General features: G+C 51.1%; 2 protein-coding genes and 2 non-coding genes across 4 annotated transcripts; all 4 read right to left on the bottom strand.

The window, feature by feature from the left end:
* Positions 1-2819: 2819 nt before the first annotated feature.
* TRNAV-AAC lies at positions 2820-2893 on the bottom strand. The gene has a single exon. It is a non-coding gene; the product is annotated as a tRNA-Val (tRNA).
* Positions 2894-4095: 1202 nt separating this feature from the next.
* On the bottom strand, positions 4096-4169 carry TRNAV-AAC. The gene has a single exon. It is a non-coding gene; the product is annotated as a tRNA-Val (tRNA).
* Positions 4170-4458: 289 nt separating this feature from the next.
* LOC119308159 (cation/H(+) antiporter 15-like) lies at positions 4459-7520 on the bottom strand. The gene is made up of 4 exons (XM_037584282.1): positions 7153-7520; positions 6052-7047; positions 5298-5957; positions 4459-5009 (listed from the first exon to the last, which is right to left on the bottom strand). Exons 1-4 carry the CDS (start codon positions 7342-7344, stop codon positions 4653-4655), a joined length of 2205 nt encoding a protein of 734 aa, XP_037440179.1. The 5' UTR covers positions 7345-7520; the 3' UTR covers positions 4459-4652.
* Positions 7521-9374: 1854 nt separating this feature from the next.
* LOC119308150 (dehydration-responsive element-binding protein 2D-like) lies at positions 9375-12340 on the bottom strand. The gene is made up of 2 exons (XM_037584269.1): positions 12105-12340; positions 9375-10787 (listed from the first exon to the last, which is right to left on the bottom strand). Exons 1-2 carry the CDS (start codon positions 12176-12178, stop codon positions 9659-9661), a joined length of 1203 nt encoding a protein of 400 aa, XP_037440166.1. The 5' UTR covers positions 12179-12340; the 3' UTR covers positions 9375-9658.
* Between the last annotated feature and the right edge of the window lie 7506 nt (positions 12341-19846).

The raw sequence follows: 19846 nt of genomic DNA, 5'->3' as shown, positions 1-19846 counted from the left end.
CCGCTTCCGCATGGGCGTTGACTCGCGCTCCGGCTCTGGCTCGGCCTTGGGCTCGACGAGGGACGGCGCCGGTGGCGGTGGCAGCACGAACAGGGGCGCCTGGATGGAGTCCCCCGCCGCGAACAAAGCTAGGGCTTGCTCCAGCCCATCCCAATGGGTGTCCTCCTCGAGTTGGCTCGTCTCCAGCGCGTGCTGCAGGCCCTCCTTGAGGGCGGCTTGGTACTCCGCCTCCGCCTCCTCTTCCTCCAGTTGTACCCGCAGGGGCGGCGGTGGAAGGTCATCGTTGATATGGACGCGCTGAGGCAGCGCTCCTCTTCGTGCTCTAGCGCAAACCAGCGCTCCCAGTTGGGGGTGTCTGGCGTGTAGTCACACATGGCGCGCTGCTCCGGTGTGAGGAACTCGCGCCGCCGGCGAACCTCCTCAGCGTGCGCCCGTGCGGACCGCGGCGCCGGGATGGGGATGCGCTGCAGGTCCAGATGCCAGCCGTGCGGCAAGTTCACATATGGATATGGCACGGGCTAGCGGTACTGCCAGTGCCACCGTGCCTGGTGGACTGGGATGTACAACCGCTCCCGCTCCACCGGTGGCGTGCCGCGTCTAGCCGGCGGTGATGTAGCAGGGTACCCGCGGGAAGAGCTTGCTCCGACGCTGAACCTCCCCTTCTTCCCTCCCTTCTCGTTGAAGAATACCATGGCTGGTTGGATGCTTGCTGGCTGGCTAGGGTTTGGTGTTGGCTGGCTGACTAGGGTTTCCTGGTCGCCGGCGAGGGAGCAAAGGTGGCCAGATGTGGACGGGGGTTGTGGATGAGGCCGGACCCACCACACGCGTACATTAAAAAGGACGGGCACGCGGCTCTTCTACACACTGCCAGGCAGGCCCGGTGTCGGTGGTCGTCATAAATATGACCGCGGGCGATAGTTGGGCGGCCGACATGCGGGGCCGCGGCGGACACCGAGGGGACGCGCGGCGCGTCCGCGCACACGCATTTCAGGCGCAATTTTGGGCCGGAAATGGGTCCGCGCGGACGCGAAGCGGGCGGTTTTTGGGAATGTGTCAGCGCGTTGGAGCAGCGTTTTTGTCCGCGGCGACCCAAACGGACGTGGGGACGAAATGGGTCACCCGGTTGGAGTTGCTCTTATTCTGCGGGAATGCGTAGTCCAGGCTCGGGATGTTGGACTTTGTCTGTTTCACTTTACAGGGTTTAGTTTTGTTATCTGAAATATCAAGCAGTGGCTGTTTTTTTTTCTGTTAAGTTGTTGATACTTTTGTAAGGTGGTATCCCCAGTGCTCCATTCATATTTTGCTTTTGTTTTAAGATTCACTTTAACTTTCATTAAAAACTGGTAAATGCTCTAAAAACTCAGTAGTGAGGAACTTCATTGTGCATTGTACATTTTTCCAAAATTCATATGGTACCCAGTAACTTCCATGAAAGAAAATTAGATGCCACAGAATACCTTGTTCACACAGGTCCATTTATGTTAACGGCAGTTGCTGAGGTGTAGTTATTAGGATATCATTTAGGCCTATCATAGACTCGTGTCCAGTGCAGCTGCCAGCAGTCAAATACACAAACTGTCATACTTGTCCAGTGCGTGGTCCTATAGGTTCAGTGTTACGTAATTTTCATTTCCCATGAAATAAATTTGTTCGGCAGTTAGGGCATGATGCTGTTATGGCCTAGGACCAGGAATAGTTACACAGTGAGCAAATACTTGTCCCCTTTGCACTAAATTTGCTAGTTAAGCCTATTATCTGTGTGTGCTAGTTTACGTTTACCATCCCATCTCAGTTTTCTCTGCTTAACGAAATTTCTCATTGTAACTTCCTGCTGAAATCATTTCTGTTTGTTTTACTGATGTTTCTTTTACATGATGTATGCGATTTGTCTACCGTGCGTGAAAGATGGGGCCTGGTTTCCCTCTCATGTCAGCGACAGCGAGCAGAAGTTGGAGCTTCTAGAAATCTTGGAACTGCCGGGAACTGATTAAATCTCCCCTAATACAGTTGAACTGAGGAGTTAAAAGCGTATGCAGCTCAACAGTATTATGGATTTTTCCATCTTAAAGAACTCCTTGTTCCTGAGGTATGTAATGCACTGGTAACTGTAGGTTTATTATTTGAGTAACACGTTGTGAGTTTTTATTTGCACCGCAGATCATTGGACATGCTCCCTCTTCCCTAACTGTAGGCTTATGAATGAAGTTTATATGTTTTATTTCCACTGCAGATAATTGGACATGCTCCTGTCATCCTCAGTGCCTTGTGCTGGGGCTTGTAGGCTCATGCATGAAAGTTGACCTGAACTAAGTGTTCGGTGTTCCCTTTGAAACCCTATGGCTCCCAGAGTGATGCTGAATAGCTCACTACCAGACATCACAGTTTCCGGTACCGCAGTGCTCTATCAGGTTGTGTTTATTAATGCTAATTACTCATGAAAGTTACTGATAAACTTACTGCAGTGATCCAGAATCTCGACAACTCATTGAATCTCAACATTTGCACCTCTCAGAAGTCAGAACTAGCAGATTTGAAAACTCAATTTGTATCCAGCAACCATATGCCATATGACCTATCTCATGGCAGTATCTGACTGTCCCATTATCTGGTAGTTGCAGCACACACTTTACTGATGCTCCTGAAATCACTCAGGAGTTCACATTGGTTGGATTAGGGGATTAACTCGATCTTGATTGTTGTAAAGCAAGAATTAGATTAGTCATTGGGCAAAAAGGATGCTGCGAGAAGCTAAATATTCTGGAGTTTTGAGATCATTGGCCAATCTTTTATAACTTTAAAGTTGTAAAAAGAAGATAAATTGGCTTCGCCCGGGTTTGAACCGGAGACCTTCAGTGTGTTAGACTGACGTGATAACCAACTACACCACGAAACCGTTGTTGACCGTTGTCGCCTCGTTCTATATAAGTACAAGTCGCATAAGGCCAGAAATAGATCACGTTTACGTTTACCATCTCAGTTTTCTCTGCTTGACAAAAAATCTCATTGTAAGTTCCTGCTGGAATCATTTTTGTTTGTCTACTCATGTTTCTTTTACCTGATGTATGTCCCTTGTGTACCGTGTGTAAAAGATGGCGCCTGGTTTCCCTCTCACGCCAGCAATAGTGAGCAGACGTTGGAGCTCCTAGAAAACTTGGAACTTCTGGGAACTGATTAAATCTCCCCTAATACAGATTCATTGAGTTAAAAGGGTAGGCTCCTCAACAGCATTCTGGATTTTTTTTCTTCTTCTTATAGTAGAAATCATTGTTCCTGAGGCATGCGATGCACTGGTAACTCTAGGTTTATGTTTCGAGTAACACCTTGCGACTTTTTATTTCCACTGCAGATTGTCCCTCTTCCTTAACTGTTGGCTTATGAATGAAAAGTAGTAAGTATATGTTTTATTTCCACTGCAGACAATTGGACATGCTCCTGTCATCCTCAGTGCCTTGTACTGGGGCTTGTATTCATGCATGAAAGTTGACCTGAACCAAGGGTCGCCTTTGAAACCCTAGGGCTCCCAGAGTGATAGTAATAACCTATCTCATGGCAGTATGAGTATGACTGCCCATACTATCTAGTTTTTGCAGCACACATTTCTCTGATGCTGCTGGAATCACTCATGTGCCGCACATTGGTTGTATTCGGTTGGGGTGTACTCCGGGAGAGACCTGAGAGAGACTCTGCAATCTGAAGTTGTGGCTTGCTTTGCTGCTGTTGACGCCTCCAGCCTGCAGTGGACCAAAGTAATCTTTGAATCTGACGCCTCCAGCCTGGTGTGAGCTCTGAGCAGCAACGATTAAGACAAGTCGGTGATTAGTTACTGCCTCGCCTTGATTTCATTCTGTATCACGGGCTGCCATGATACTGCTAAGAATGGATTATATGTTCCAAACATGGTCCAAAATTCTTGTCTTAGGTTCGTCGAGATACGCGGATGTATCTAGTATATGTTCTGAAGTTTCTTTTCAAAAAGAAAAAGGAAAAAAGTAAGTTTCTTTTCAAAAAGAAAAAGGGAAAAAGTAAGTTTCTTTTCAAAAAGAAAAAGGAAAAAAGTAAGTTTCTTTTCAAAAAGAAAAAGGAAAAGAAAGTACATGGCTTCGCCCAGGTTTGAACCGGAGACCTTCAGTGTGTTAGACTGACGTGATAACCAACTACACCACAAAACCGTTGTGATCACTATCGTATCTTTCTTTATAAGTATAAGAGTAGCTAAGCACAAAATTGTTCTGCACTCCCTCCGGTCCTTTTTACTCTGCATATTAGGTTTGTCTGAAGTCAATCTCATCCAACTTTGACCAAGTTTATATAAAAAATTATTGACATTTACATAACAACACCAACATCATTAGATTCATCTCGGAATATATTTTCATATTATATTTATTAGATATTATAGATGCTAATAATTTCTAATATAAATTTGGTCAAACTTAGCTAAGTTTGACTTTCGGCAAATCCAATGTGCAGAGTAAAAAGGACCGGAGGGAGTACAATACTGTACACAACATATACGAACGGCGAAGCGATGAACTGAAAAATGTCTATCTGAATCATCAGGTATGCTAGGAGTGATGCTAGGAACTAGACAGGTCAACATCTACAGATGCAAAGGTCAAGATCACGTCAGCGCTGCTCGTCCCCACGCCGGCCTACTGCCGGTATCTGCTAGACACGGCGGTGGTCATTACCCGCTCCGGCGTCGGCGCCGCGGCACCGTCGTCGCCGTGCCACACGTCCTGGGCGCCCGGCACGGCGGCGTTGAGCCCGCCCTGGTCCTGCTGCTTCATGATGAGCACCGAGTAGGGCGTGTCGAAGTCGGACGACGCGAGCAGGTCGCCGATGACGCCCAGCTCCGGGCACTCGCTCCAGTCCGACAGCCCGTTGGCCGACATCACCGGGTACCACCTGTGGCGCATGCCGACGATCACCAGGTCGTAGCCGGCCTTGTCGAGCCCCCTCAGCACCTCCACGATCTTCTCCATGTCGCCCACCAGCTCCTCCTGCACCTGCAGGTTCATGTACTTGCTCCGCGCCGCCAGCGCCTTCACCTCCTCGATGGCCTTGTTGTCCACCCGCCGGTCCGCCGGGTCGTCCTTGATGCCCCGGGTCGGCAGGAACCGGATCACGGCCGCCCTCGACCCCGGGTGCCGCGCCATGCGCGTCACGTACGCCAGGGCCTCCCGGTCGTCGCCGCCGCCGAAGAAGAGCGCCGCCACCGCCGCGTGGAACCCGAGGCGGCCGCCGGACGACGACGACGCCGGGTGGTCCTGCATGATGAAGGCGCTCAGGCCCACGCTCCCGGCGTTGCGGTCGACGAAGACCCCCACGGAGCACGGCGCCACCTCCAGCACCTTGCGGTTCACCACGCGGAGCCCCATGGCGGCGCGCATGCCGCCGGCCAGCATGTGCCGCTTGTGGTAGTGGAGGAGGATGAGCGACGTGCGCTTGTCGACGGCCAGGCGGCACACCTCGTCGTGCATGGAGGAGTAGGGGGAGATGGTGGTGAAGGACTGCATGGACACGGCGCCCTCCGGGTGCCGCTGCTCGTACTGGAGGAAGGCGTTGATGATGCGGTCCGAGTCGGTGGACTGCGCGCTGGCCGACGACGTCGGCCCGATCCTGGACGAGGCGCTCCGGCGGAGCTTGTGGGGTATGAACACCGGCGCGGAGCGGCCGGCGATCTCGACGAGCTGGAGGAGGCAGAGGGCGACGGGCGTCTGCGGCGTGGCGTGCGACGCCTCCAGCAGCGACAGCGTGCCCTGGACGTGGGACTCGTCGTGGATGCACGCCAGGATCCGCAGGTCGGCGTCCGCCTTGAGGTGCTGCACCGTGCGCCGCTTGTACACGGCGTAGCGCCGCGCCGGGTCGTACAGACAGCTCGCCACCGGCACCGACACCGCCGTGATCATCACCGACGAGAACACCAGATCGCTGAACATGTGCTTGTCGATCAGCTGCCCGTGCAACCGCAAAATCAGTCTTGCATGTCAGTACGCACCGGATCGTGACTAGCGAGATCGATCGATTCAGATAAGTTATATTAGTCACCTTATTGGTGACGAAGAAGCTGAAGGTGATGACCTCGACGATGCCCTTGGAGTTCATGAAGAGGCTGAGAGACACGGCGTCCAGCGGCGGGATGTCAAGGCACAGCGACGACGCCAGGACGCCGGCGAGCTTCCCGAACCACCCAAGGAGCAGGATCAACTGCAGCCTCCCCCAGTGTATCTCCCACATGTCGGTGCTGAGCCCGGTCATGGTGTAGTAGAGCGGCAGGATCAGCCCGGTCACCATGGCCTCGATCTTCTCGCCGAGCGCCGTGCCCAGCGGCGGCCCGTCGGGGATCGCCAGCCCCAGCATGAGCGCGCCGTGGAACGAGTTGGTCCCGATGATGTCGCTGTAGAGCCCCACCAGGAGCACGATGAGGAGGAAGAAGAAGACGTACGCCTCGTCCACCGGGCTGCCCGACGGCGTGCGCTCGATCACCAGCAGCGCGATCGGGCGCACGACCAGCAGTATGAAGGCGACGAGCGCCGCCACCGACGTGAAGGCCCAGAGCGACGTGGCGGGGGACACGAGGTAGGCCTCGGCGAGCACGTATCCCACCATGATGAGCCACGCGATGCCGTCCGTGGTCATGGACGCCGACATGGCGATGCGGCCGAGGTCCGAGTTGAGGAGGTTGAGCTCAGAGAGGATCGGCGAGAGCACCGCGAAGGACGTGAGCGAGAGCGTGGCCGCGAGCGCGAACTGGAACGTGAGCCGCGTCGACATATGATCCTCCTCCTTGGACAGAGCGTCGCCGGAAAACCCCGACGCCGTCAGGCCCAGCGCGATGAGGAAGCCGGAGAGGCCGATCGTGACGCCCTTCTTGCCGGACCGGAGGGCTTGCATCGGGTCCATCCGCACGCCGATGAGGAAGATGACGTACATGAGGCCGAACGTGGCCACCGTGTTCAGCACCGGCTCCCCCCTCGCCGGGAACACCAGCTGCTTGAACCACTCGTAGCGACACAGCAGCGACGGGCCAAGTATAATGCCGGCCTGAAATCAGCACCGAATTGAGTAAACACTTTCTCCATCGATCCACATCCACCCCAAGAGATCGATTCAAGCCGATGATCTTGTCAAATTATGGAGCTAGCGTACCATGATGTCGGTCACGACGCGGGGCTGCTTGAGCGGCCTGCAGAGGAGGTAGAGGACACGGGTGACGACGACGATGAGGACGAGCTGCACGCCGAGGAGGGGCAGCGACGACGACAGCGGGCTGCCGCCCTGGAAGATGTTCCGGCTGGTGCCCGTGGTCTGCGGCACAACATAGCAGTCCACCTTCTCCATCTCATCAATTCCTCCGGCCCGGCGTCGTTGGCGGTGGCGCGGTCGCCCGTGGTTCCTCTTGCCCGACGACCGTGGCCTCGTCAGGCTGTTTCTTCAATGGCGGTTTGCATGGTGGATGTGAGGAGGAGGCGAATACCAGAGAAAACAATGACATGTCAAAAAAGTTTCAGAACATGGTAGCCTTGAGAATATATATGAGCTCAGCTTGTTTAGTTGGATTCTTGTGGCTAGGAACTGCAAGCTTAGTGGATTGTTCGATCTAGGCGGGTCGATCTCGCGTCCAAGAATAGCAATTATGCTAAATTTGAAGCGCATGTCATGCAATCTTCTCTCAGGGAACACAAAATGGTTTTGCTAAAAGCTAAGTCTGGGATTTTCTTATGTCTAAATCTATGCCTCCGAACTAGTACAAAATACCCCCTCCGTCCGGAATTACTTGTCGCTGAAATGGATAAAAATGAATGTATCTAGAACTAAAATACATCCATTTCTCTGACAAGTATTCCGCTTTGAGAAACTTCTTAGCAGATGGTGAGCCAGGAATTTGTCCCGTGGAGGTCGGACAGTCCTTATTTCGGCCTTGAGCAATCTCAACTTGTGTGATGTCCTTCGAGATTCCGAAAGAGGCCAGGAAAAAAAAATACAGTACTACTGAAGTACTGTATTCTTTTGCAGTCTAACCAACATAGAAGGATCCATTGACAAAATGTGGTAGTATCTCGTGTTCTCCAAGGAACATGTGTGCTTGGGTATTCGGCACGGGAGCTCCAGCGATGGTGGTCAGCTAGTCATGGTGGTAGCAACATGCAGATGTTGTTGGCAGGCAACGGAGCTCCAGCAATGGTCGTGGCGGTCCATCGACGGGATCACAAGACAAGGCACAAATGAGAATGTGGATAATAGAGAGTAGAGAGGATAGTGCAAAAGAGAAGGATGCAGTTGTAGTTCTTGCAGGTGGCCATGGTGTGCTAGCACATGGGTTGGATGCAATGTGAGGATCTTGTTTGGATAAGGATGATATGCATTTGTATGTTGCTTGTTGAATTTGTTAGGTTAGTGAAGTGAAAGTCAAATGATGCAATGAATGTGTGCTTGTATATCTTTTGTGATATTACAATCAGATGCTGCATCTGTTATTGCCGAACTATTTAGAGTGAATTACTTCTGCAACATTGTCAATCACTGTAAACACAAGTTTGAGGAAGTTGCGGATAGTAGAACCCCTAGTAAATCACACAAAATCTTTGACAGGTTCATGGTGTGAGGACATAAGAGAATGATCATGTGAATATCCATCGCATCACAGTGAAGACTAGAAGAGAGTACATGAACATAATTTACAACATGGCCTAACCATTTGCAAAGACCAATACCATTGCATAGAAAAGGGGCACCTAAACAAATTCACAGCATTACATAGGACTAGCACATCACAAAACTCCACAAATTCTCATCATTTCAACATTCTTCAACAAACTTACCGCTATTAGATATCTTGGGACATTTGATCAGGTGCATCTTGTGTCATGTTAATCTCAACAACATTACCTCCATCTTCTTCTGCACCCGAGAGAACCCGATGCTAATAGGTTCACAGGGTCGCATTCCATCTTTGTCGCCCACAAGATCATCAGCATGAAAAACGCACGCCGTAGCTCTACTCCAGCCCACAAGTTTGCTGTGTGGTTTAGCATTTTGTAACTTGTATGAAACTACACTCACATGCAGATCAAGTTGTGGTATGTTTACATGAGAATTTAAAACACAATCTACGATTAGAATTTATGTGGGGTCCTCACTCACTTGGCTGCATGGCTTAGATATGGGGAAATACTTGCTTGTAGTAGACTGGTGGTGCACGTGACAGTGTTCTAGCAATTCCTCAAGTAAACACATGTAACATATACTCCCCCGGTCCCATAACATACGTTTTTGACACTCCATCCCATATAAGAACGTTGACAGTGTCAAAAAACGTTGGACGGAGGAGTATCTAACAAAGATAATGGCTTGCACTTCTAATACTCGGAGTTACTAGCAACGAACTATAGCATCAGACCGTTGTTTACCCAATGTTAAGACATAGATTCTGACGCCCATCATGTCCGAATTAGAGAAGGTGATTCGATGCACAGCATGATCATCTACATATATCATTACAGTTCTACCAAACATAACGCTATGCAGACCTGCAGAGAAAGGCTCCCTCCTGACCTACATCAAGTATGTAATATGCTCAGCTAAAGGATCTGGATGGCTACCAGCATAACGAAGCTACCCTAGTCAGCAAAAAAATCCTCCTTCGGCTGCCATTTCAGTCACCCAGCTCCCACAATGGCGAGACGGTGAACTCAGCATCGAACCCATCGACCTGGTAATCTTTACCATAGATGCCAGGGTGGTACACCAGTTTCTCAGTGATAGCATCAACATCAATATACATGGCAATGTCCTTGAGGTAGTCAGCATAAACTTCCTCTCGCTCAGCCCAAGAAGCATCCCAATGCTGAGCGATCCAGGTGTCGTCACCAACACCGTGCACCGGCGTCGGCTTGACTTCATGCTCACCGAAGACAGAGGCAGCGACCATTGGCTTCACTTCGCGCTCACCAAAGACAGAGGCAGCAACCATTGGCTTTACTTCACGCTCACCGGAGACAGAGGCAGCGACCATTGGCCTCACTTCACGCTCACCGAAGACAGAGGCAGGGACCATTGGCTTCACTTCACGCTCATGGAAGACAGAGGCAGCGACCATTGGCTTCACTTCGCGTTCACCGAAGACAGAAGCAGCGACCACTGGCTTCACTTCACGCTCACCGAAGACAGAGGCAGGGACCATTGGCTTTACTTCACGCTCATGGAAGACAGAGGCAGCGACCATTGGCTTCACTTCGCGTTCACCGAAGACAGAAGCAGCGACCATTGGCTTTACTTCACGCTCATCGGAGACAGAGGCGGTGATCACCGGCTTTATTTCATGCTCATCAAGGATAGAGGCAGCAGCCATCATCGGCTTCACTCCATGCTCAGTAAGGACAGAGGCAGCAGCGAGCATCGGCCTCAGCTTATGCTCAACAAAGACAGAGGCAGCAGTGGCAGGAGAAGAAGACGGGGAATGGCATTGCACTGGCTGGGCGGTGGAGATGAAGAAGGCAGATGGGAAGTTGACGATTGCGCGGGAGCCATAGATGGCCACGGCGGCCCTGTCGTATGCGAGGGCGGCGTCAACGGCGGTGTCGAAGGTGCCCAGCCAGTGTCGCTTGCCGCGGTTGGGCTCACGGACTTCAGAGACCCACCTGCCCCACCTGCGCTGCCGAACACCCCGGTACATGTGGTCCCTATCCTCCGGACCACCCTCCCCTCCAGGAGGAGACGCCACTGGAGTCTTGATTCTCAGCGTGGCACTGCTCTTGGGACGAGCTCGCTTTGTCCTGATCGTACTGCACGCAAAGAGCGAAATGCACATCTCAGATGTCTTGCAAACTGCGATAAACAAGGCCATGCCGGTGTTCTAGGAATGGTTAATCAACAAATGTCAGCATGGATATGAGCAAGAAGATATGCAGAAATGTTGTGCTATTCCTGAAGCTGAGTTCTGAATTGGTAGCTAGTTGAACTGCACAGAGATATCAACTAGTCGTTGTTTGTTCATTGGAAATGCATATTTGCAAGCACACTCACTGGATTGGCTGAGTTCAGTTGTTGAATACTTAAATCTTAGGAGTTAGGAGCAAATGTATTTTGTACGAACTGTACCAAGGAATTGCTGTGCATCATGTGCTTTATTAAGCTAAAAATTCAGTAGACAATGTAATCAGTTTTCAGAAATCTATCAGGCCAAGATATCCTGTCAAACTTCCCAGAACTTATAAGTTCCAAACAGCGAAATGCACATCTCAGATCTCGATGCAAGCCGTGATAAACAAGACCATGCCAGCGTTCTAGAAATGGTTAACCAACAATTATCAGCATGCATATGAGCTAGAAGATACGAAAAAATGGTGTTCTATGCTTGAAGCTGAGTTCTGAAGTGGTAGCCAGTCGAACTGCATACATATATTCAACTAGTCGTGGTTTGTTATTGGAAATGCATATTTGCAAGCGCACTCGCTGGATTGACCGAGTTCAGTTGTTGAATACTTGAATCTTAGGAGTTAGGAGCCAATGCATTTTGTAGGCACTGTAAGAAGGACTTGCTCTGCATTTATCTGCTCTGTTAAGCTACAAATTCAGTAAGAATGCAAACAACTTTCAGAAATCTATCAGGACAAGATATCCTGTCAGACTTCCCAGAACTTACAAGTTCCAAACATGAATACCGTTTGCCCTACTGCTGGAATCATTTGAATACTACAGGTACAACTAGTTCCATTTCCCCAAATTTTCACGACAAAGCTGTTCAATTTTGCATGTATAAAAATAGCCCCAATATTTTTAGTGAGGAACATGTTGACATTCTCAGACAAAATTCAGTACTCTAGCCACATCTTAAACAGAATTCGCACGGTATCAGCCAACATTGTCTGCCTGAAATCGACCAGAGTTCAACACACGACGCTCGGTTGCTCCACGGTTCATCTCCACCGCCCAAAATCCCCAAATGCCTGAAGCAATCGACGCCGCAAACTACAGCTCGCAAAAACCCCAGCACGAGAAACCCTCATTCGAAGCTAAAAAGGAACTACGGGGTGGGTTCCGGACGGAGATGTCGAAATTGGACGAACCCAGCAAAGGAAATGCCGCGGGGCATTCTGTACCTGGTGGTAGGAGTTGTCGCTGAGGCCTGCTCCATCTCCTCGCCCTTGATCCCGACGGCGCCTTCCACGGGCATCCTCCTCCTCCTCCCCCCCTCTTCGGCGACCCGCGGCGGGAGAGACCAGCGAAATGATCGGTACGGCGTGCGCAGCCCGCCGCCACGGGGAACGATCGAGAAACGCGTCAAGCGACGGGAAGGCTCCCCTCCCAGCCCCAGCGAAGCTCGGGGATTGCGGCGTGCTCCGGTGCCACCGCCGAGTAGGGTGGTGTGATGTGGTAGGTGGGCCGCGGGCCGAGGTGCCGCTGGAACCGGACCGCTGGCCGGGCCTATCGTTTGCAGTCCCTCGTTTCGAAATTCCTCCTGGTAAAATTTGTTCACCTGATACCCAAAACCAAGAGTAACTAATTAACGAGCGCTCCTTCGGAAGCCTCGCAACGAACAGCGTCACTTGGCGCGCTCTCAGCCATTCACTATGTGTCACGCTCTGGACGGTTCCTCCGGATTTTATTTTTTTATTTTTCCATACGCGTTTTTGGATTTTTTTTAACGGTTTTTTTCTGGGTTTTTTTCGACGTTTTGGTTTTCCACGGGTCTTCCCTAGCTTTTCAATACAAAAATTCGAAATTTCTTTTGGCGCAAAAAACATGTTTTTTTTTCGCGAGAGTCACGGCAGTGCCTCTCGAAAACGGAAAAAAAATGCGTTTTCTGTTTTTTCCCTTTCGCGAGAGTCACGGTTTTGCTTTCGTGAGAGGCACGGTTGTGCTTTCGCGAGAGTCACGGCCGTGCCTCTCGGAAACCAAAAAAAATGTGTTTTCTAATTTTTTCGCGAGAGTCACAGTTTTGCTTCCACGAGAGGTACGGTTGTGTCTTCGCGAGAGTCACGGTCGTGCCTCTCGGGAACGAAAAAACGTGTTTTCTATTTTTTTTTCTTTCACGAGAGTCACGGTTTTGCTTCCGTGAGAGGCACGGTTGTGCTTTCGCGAAAGTCACGGCCGTGCCTCCTCGGAAACGAAAAAAAACGTGTTTTTTTCCTTTCGCGAGAGTCACTGTTTTGCTTCCAGGAGAGACACGGTTGTGATTTCGTGAGAGGCGCGTGCGTGCCTCTTTCGGAAAGAAAAAAACACGTGCTCCCGGTTTGGTTTTTTCGTTCGACTGTTTTTGTAAAAAAAGTTCGTTAAAACCTATCAACATGGGATCTAGTTTTAAAGATCTCGAGGCGAGGAATCCAACAGTGAAAACGGTTTGAGATAAAATGTTTTGAATAAACCGATCTACGAAAAAAAAACTCCCAGGTTGCGACAAGTGGCGCACATGCAGCACACCACTTGTCGCAACCTGGGAAAGTTGGAGTGATCTTCGCAAGGAGTACTTCTCAACTAGTGGTTTCACCAAAAACTGATTCTCATCTCAAAACAAAGAAAAGGCAAAACCTTAAACTTTTCACTAAACTAAGAGCATCCTCTTCGACGACATGTTGACCCATTTCCTTTCGATGGACATGGTTGACTCAAACTAATTCTATCTTGAGGCTAGGGATGTAAATGGTGCAATAAATGGTGCCCGCAAGTCCACTTTAGTTAGATTTAGTTAGCTTGATAGATCATTTTTTTTAATTTTTATTAAATTATTAAATCGAGGCCTTAAACAGGCCCCCCTTTACATCTACTTTAGTGAGGAAGGATGCGGTCTTTAAGAAAATACAAAACTTGAACATTCAATATGTTTAAAACAATACCACATTTCAATGTAGCTAAGTATAATTTGTCGAGGCTATCGCCTTACCAAAGATAACTTAATAAAACGGCGATGGATAGGCGGTTCACGATATTGCTTTTGTGTTCACGATGAAACAATCCAACACCTATTTTTTGATTGCCCTCTCACAAAGTTACTTTGGAGGTTTGTCCATATAGCCTTTAATATTATTCCTCTTGTTAGCATTGACGCGTTGTTTGGGATGTGGCTAAATGGAGTGATTCCTCATATTGCGCCAAGTATTCGGATTGGAATATGCGCACTTCTTTGGGCTATATGAAACTGCAGGAATGATATGATTTTTAACAGACTATCAAATATTAACTTCTTGCTGATTATCTTCACGGCTACGGCATGGATCCGTGCGTGGTCATTACTCACTCCTATGGGATCCAGGAAGCAGCTGGCTACTGGGTGCAACCGGTGGGAGATGGTAGCACGGGGTATATTCAACCGGTTTGGATGGCGGCCGCATAATAGGATAGGTCCTTAGTGTCCTTTCGTCCGGCCGGTTGTGGCTTTGAGTTGTTCCTTTTTTTTCTTTCGCTCCTTCTATGAGTCGTACTTTGCAGACCAGACTATTTGTTTTGTTGAACTTGCTCTAATAAAGTGTTCGTATGCATCTTTCCGATGCAGAGGCCGGGATGACCTCCTTTTCAAAAAAAATGTCGTTTAGGGCATTTTCAACGTCGACCCTCAAAACAGACACTATTTGTCTCCCAAAACAGTCGGAAGACATGGATGTGGGAGTATGCCATCCATCCACATCCTCTAAATGTCAGTCCAGGTCAGGTCGATTTTATTTAAAATGCATAGCAATATGAGAACAAATTTAAGTGCGGGTTTCATAGCGTCTGATTACAACCAAAAAATGATGGATGTTCTTAATTTTTACATGCGCCCGATCAAAAGTATCAGTCCGACAATACGTGCAAAAAAAGAATGTTTTCCAGGACAGACCTGCTATCCGAGCCTCTGCACTCACTCCGCCGCCACCACCTCCTCACCATTCGGCTCCTTCTCGATCAGAGGTATTTATTGGGCAAATGACGCATGTCTACTATTGGTATTTAGCGGGTAGGGTGGCCTGAAGCGCGACGTACGAGGGGTCGTGGGTCCACAGGGCATGGGTGAGGGAGTCATTTTCCCAACTACTCCTTGGCCCCATCAGGTCAGGTTCAGGGGCTACTGAGGGAGTCCTAGATTAGGGGGTATCCGGACTGCCGGACTATATACTTTGGCCGGACTGTTGGACTATGAAGATACAAGATTCGAGACTTCGTCCCGTGTCCGTATGGGACTCTCCTTTGCGTGGAAGGCAAGCTTGGCGATTCGGATATTAGATCTCCTCCTTTTGTAACTGATTCTGTGTAACCCTAGCCTCCTCCGGTGTCTATATAAACCGGATGGTTTAGTCCGTAGGACAAGAACAATCATAATCATAGGCTAGCTCCTAGGGTTTACCCTCTACGATCTCGTGGTAGATCAACTCTTGTAATACTCATATCATCAAGATCAATCAAGCAGGAAGTAGGGTATTACCTCCATCAAGAGGGCCCGAACCTGGGTAAAACATCGTGTCCCCTGCCTCCTGTTACCATTAGCCTTAGATGCACAGTTCGGGACCCCCTACCCGAGATCCGCCGGTTTTGACACCGACATTGGTGCTTTCATTGAGAGTTCCTCTGTGTCATCGCTGCAAGGCTCGATGGCTCCTTCAATCATCAACAACAACGCGGTCCAGGGGGAGACTTTCCTCCCCGGACAGATCTTCGTGTTTGGCGGCTTCGCACTGCGGGTCAATTCGCTTGGCCATCTGGAGCAGATCGACAGCTACGCCCCTGGCCATCAGGTCAGATTCGGAAACTTGAATTACACGACCGATATCCGCAGGGACTTGATTTTCGACGGATTCGTTCCTATGCCAGGAGCGCCGAACATTCACGACGAGCATGACTTAGATCTGCTGTCGGACAGTAGTCGGGACATCGCACCTGCAGTAGCTCCGGACCTAAATCCGGGGCAGATCGCATCATTCGAGGATGGGTGGATGGACCCTGCCCCGGAGGCCGCATACTCATCGGCGGTAGAGCCGAACACAGACTCCACCTCTAAGGAAGACTGTGTCATCAGACCCCTGGACTTGTGTCCGACCGTAGGTTCCGAGCCGCGCGCATCCGACCCCATCAAATCTGATTGGGCTCCGGTAATGGAGTTCACCGCTGCGAATGTCTTTCAGCACTCGACCTTTGGCGATGTGCTAAATTCATTAAGGTCTCTCTCTTTGTCAGGAGACTCTTGGCCGAACTATGTCCGGCTCGAGTGGGGAGAAGGCGACGAAGAAATTCGTCACCCACCCACCACCCACTTCATTGCCACTGTCGATGATTTGACCAACGTGCTTGACTTCTATTCTGAAGACATCGACGGTATGGACGACGATGCAGGAGAAGAGCAGGAACCACCGCCCACAGGGCGCTGGACAGCCACCTCCTCGTATGATATATATATGATGGACACTCCCAAAGAAAACAATGGCGATAAGGCAATAGAGGATAACCCCATAGGGAAGAAATCAAAGCATGGGCGTCATCGGCACTGCTCTAAGCCCCGCCACAGCAATACCGGCATAGGAGACAAAAACAATCCGATGGTGCTGAAGATGAATACAATCCCGATCAGCCTGCCTTCAAGCAGGCCGAACAGGAAGACGGGCAGGTTAGCCCAGATGAACAGGCGACGGACGGATACGGGGAGGACGACAACTATATGCCTCCCTCCGAAGACGAGATGAGCCTCTGCGACGATGAATTCGGCGTGCCTGAGGATCCTGTAGAGCAGGAGCGCTTCAAGCGCCGGCTTATAGCCACTGCAACAAGCCAAAAAAAGAAGCAGCAGCAGCTCCAAGCTGATCAAGATCTGCTCACAGAAAGATGGACTGAGGTCCTGGCAGACGAGGAATACGGACTCAAGCGCCCCGCCAAAGGTTACCCAAAGCACAAGTTGCTACCCCAACTCGGGGAGGAGGTCCTAGATCCTACATTACCAGCACAGGACGAGGCTGACCGGCCACCTCGTGGCCAAGATAAAATGGCGTACCAGCCCGAATACCAACCCGCACCCCCACACCAATACACTACGGCCCAGGGCAATCCGCAGGACCTGCGATATATATTGGAAAACAAAGCAGGACAGCCAAGATTGATCTACGGATCACGGGGGCGCGCCCCAGCACATGACGATGACCGTCATGCCGGATACATTAACAACAAGTCCGACCGGGCCGAACATAACAGACCAGACTTGCTCGAACTGCGTAGTAACATAGCCCGGCATAGAGGCGCTGTCGTGGTTCTAAGCCTGACAGTAGAGTGGGGGGTAGGTATGGAGAGGCAAGGTCCTAGCTATGGAGAGGTTGTAAACACAAGGGATGTACGAGTTCAGGCCCTTCTCGGAAGAAGTAACAGCCCTACGTCTCGGAGCCCGGAGGCGGTCGAGTGGATTATGAGTATATGAGTTACAAGGTGCCGAACCCTTCTGCCTGTGGAGGGGGGTGGCTTATATAGAGTGCGCCAGGACCCCAGCCAGCCCACGTAGGAGAGGGTTTAAGGTGAGTTAAGTCTGGGGCGTTACTGGTAACGCCCCACATAAAGTGTCTTTACCATCATAAAGGCTACTTAATTACAGGCCATTGCAATGCAGAGTGCCTCTTGACCTCCTGGTGGTCGAGTGAGTCTTCGTGGTCGAGTCCTTCAGGCCTGTCGAGTGAGTCCTCGTTGGTCGACTGGAAGGCGACCTCTTCTAAGGACGTCCTTGGGTAAGTCACTTGGATCAGGTCCATGACCCTACCCTAGGTACATAACCCCATCATTAGCCCCCGAATGGATTGAGGCTTCGAGTGAAGAAGGAGTTGATGTCGTTTCCGATTAACCTTTGCGCTCTGGTCGTGCGCTGTTCTGGGCCAAAGAACCTCTTCGTCGACAGTGAGCAACTTGTCTTCAGTCGACTTGATCCATTCTCTTCTTTTGTCGAGTGATCTTTCGGGCTTCGACGATCTCCGAGCGACGGATCGCCGGAAACCCCGTGTCTGATAGACTGATCTGCTGTTCGCGGATTCCGCGGGATGTGAAATTTGGGGACGCACGCGAAGTGGAGCGAACCGCGGCGTTCGGATGGGACGGGACATAGACGCCTCGATCTCCGCACCGCTTTATCCGCCACGTATCCCGTCTGCATAACTGTTCCTGATATGATTAGATCGACCGGGCCCACATGTCATCCACTCGAAAGGGACCTTATAAATGCGCCCGGTGAGGATTTCTGTACTGTGCCTCAGCATTCTCTCTTTCTCTCTCTACTCCCTTCGTCCCCGTTCAGCGCGCTCGCTCTCGCCCCCGCACAACTCCCCCACGCGCACCTCGCCGGCAACCATGGCCAAGGAGAAGACGGCGGCGCTGGAATGTGCGAAGAAGGCGTCGGCGTCGGAGAAGGCGAAGGGGAGATCTACCAGCCGCGGAGGGTCTTCTTCCAGATCCCGCCTGCCGAAGGGCTGGGTCCAAGGAGACTGGATCCAGTCGACCATCACAGAGAAAGACCTCCTCGACATGGCCAACGAGGGCTTGATCCCTCACGGAGCTGCGAGGCTTCCGGGGAAGGAGTGGCAGCCCCAGCCAGAAGAGGGTGAGTGTGTGCTTTTGGCCACCCATGTTGATCGTGGATTTTCCTTGCCTCCGAGTATTTTCTTCCGTGGCTTCTTGAACTTCTTCGGAGCGCAGCTCCACCACTTTACCCCAAATTCGATTGCCTATCTTGCCGCGTTCGTGTCCACGTGTGAGGGTTTCTTGGGCTGTCGACCGCACTGGGGTTTGTTCAAGCATATATTCACGTGTCGCTCTCAGACCGTGAAGAAGGCGAGTCCAGGTGATGAGAGAACCCGAGTCGTCCAAATGTGTGGGGGCCTGGGGATCCAGGTGAGGAATAAGAGCACCTTCCTGCCCATGACCTTTCCCGAGTCGGTCAGAGGCTGGCAGTCGACTTGGTTCTACTGCCAGGACCAGTCGACGCCGGGGCAGTCGAGTGGACTCCCACAGTTTACCATGGACCGAGTGAACAAGCCTTCCTCTCTGAAGTTGATTCCGGAGGAGAAAGCTGACGTGAAGATGTTGATGGAGCGCGTGGTGCAGCTGGTTCGGGAGGGAGTGACGGGCATGGATCTCTTGGAGGTCTTCCTTAGGCGTCGCATCCAGCCCCTGCAGTTCCGGAGCCACTGCATGTGGTTGTACTGTGGGACTAAAGACGAGACTCGAGTCCATCCGGAAGCAGTCGACGATGTCACCCTGGAAAGATGGATGGTAGCCGTTACCGAAAACAAGGACAACCCACGCGGAGCCAGAAGGATTCCTCCACTCGACCACAACAGCGATCCAAACAAGGTACACTTGCTCTGCTCTCCACTGCGTTCTTGTCGCATTCATTTCTGTTTGCTCTGCCGACTGGTCGACTGATCCTTGTCTTGATATCTGCTAGGCCCTCACCGAGCTGTACTCGATGCCCAATGGGGCACAAACTCCGACTGAGGAGGGTGAGGCGAGTGGGGGCGAGAGCCAGGACGAGGAGGAATGGGACTCGGACGTTGCAGAGGATGATGATGATGATGACGATGATGGTGGTGATAAAGATGACATTGAAGACGAGGAGGAAGAGGAGGAGGAGGTCGTACCACCGCGCTCGGAAAGGCGGTCGAAGCTTCTCCACGACCCTTCGACCGAACGTGGTAAGGGGGTTGCGACCGCCGCTCAGTCGACCAAGCGCCCTCGGACCACCTCTCCGGTGCCGACTGAAAAGGCACCGAAGCAGCCCAGGGCGGCCTCGTCGAAGCCGATCAAGCTCCTGCCGAAGATGAAGGTGTCCATCCCCACCATATCAGGGTAATCGTGTTGCTTAAATCTTCTTATTTTGTGTAAACTTTGTCTCTGGTCGACGCTGAAG

The sequence above is a fragment of the Triticum dicoccoides genome, chromosome 1B (assembly GCF_002162155.2).
Source record: "Triticum dicoccoides isolate Atlit2015 ecotype Zavitan chromosome 1B, WEW_v2.0, whole genome shotgun sequence".
Taxonomy (NCBI): Eukaryota; Viridiplantae; Streptophyta; class Magnoliopsida; order Poales; family Poaceae; genus Triticum; species Triticum dicoccoides.
The sequence above is the reverse complement of the archived record's forward strand: the minus strand, read 5'-3'. Positions and strand labels throughout refer to the sequence as shown.

Coding starts and splice junctions, on each gene's coding strand:
- LOC119308159 (XM_037584282.1), bottom strand. CDS start 7,344: ATGGAGAAGGTGGACTGCTATGTTGTGCCGCAGACCACGGGCACCAGC. Junction 7,048..7,152: donor GCGTCGTGACCGACATCATG/GTACGCTAGCTC, acceptor TGCTGATTTCAG/GCCGGCATTATACTTGGCCC. Junction 5,958..6,051: donor GCTTCTTCGTCACCAATAAG/GTGACTAATATA, acceptor TTGCACGGGCAG/CTGATCGACAAGCACATGTT.
- LOC119308150 (XM_037584269.1), bottom strand. CDS start 12,178: ATGCCCGTGGAAGGCGCCGTCGGGATCAAGGGCGAGGAGATGGAGCAG. Junction 10,788..12,104: donor GCGACAACTCCTACCACCAG/GTACAGAATGCC, acceptor CTTTGCGTGCAG/TACGATCAGGACAAAGCGAG.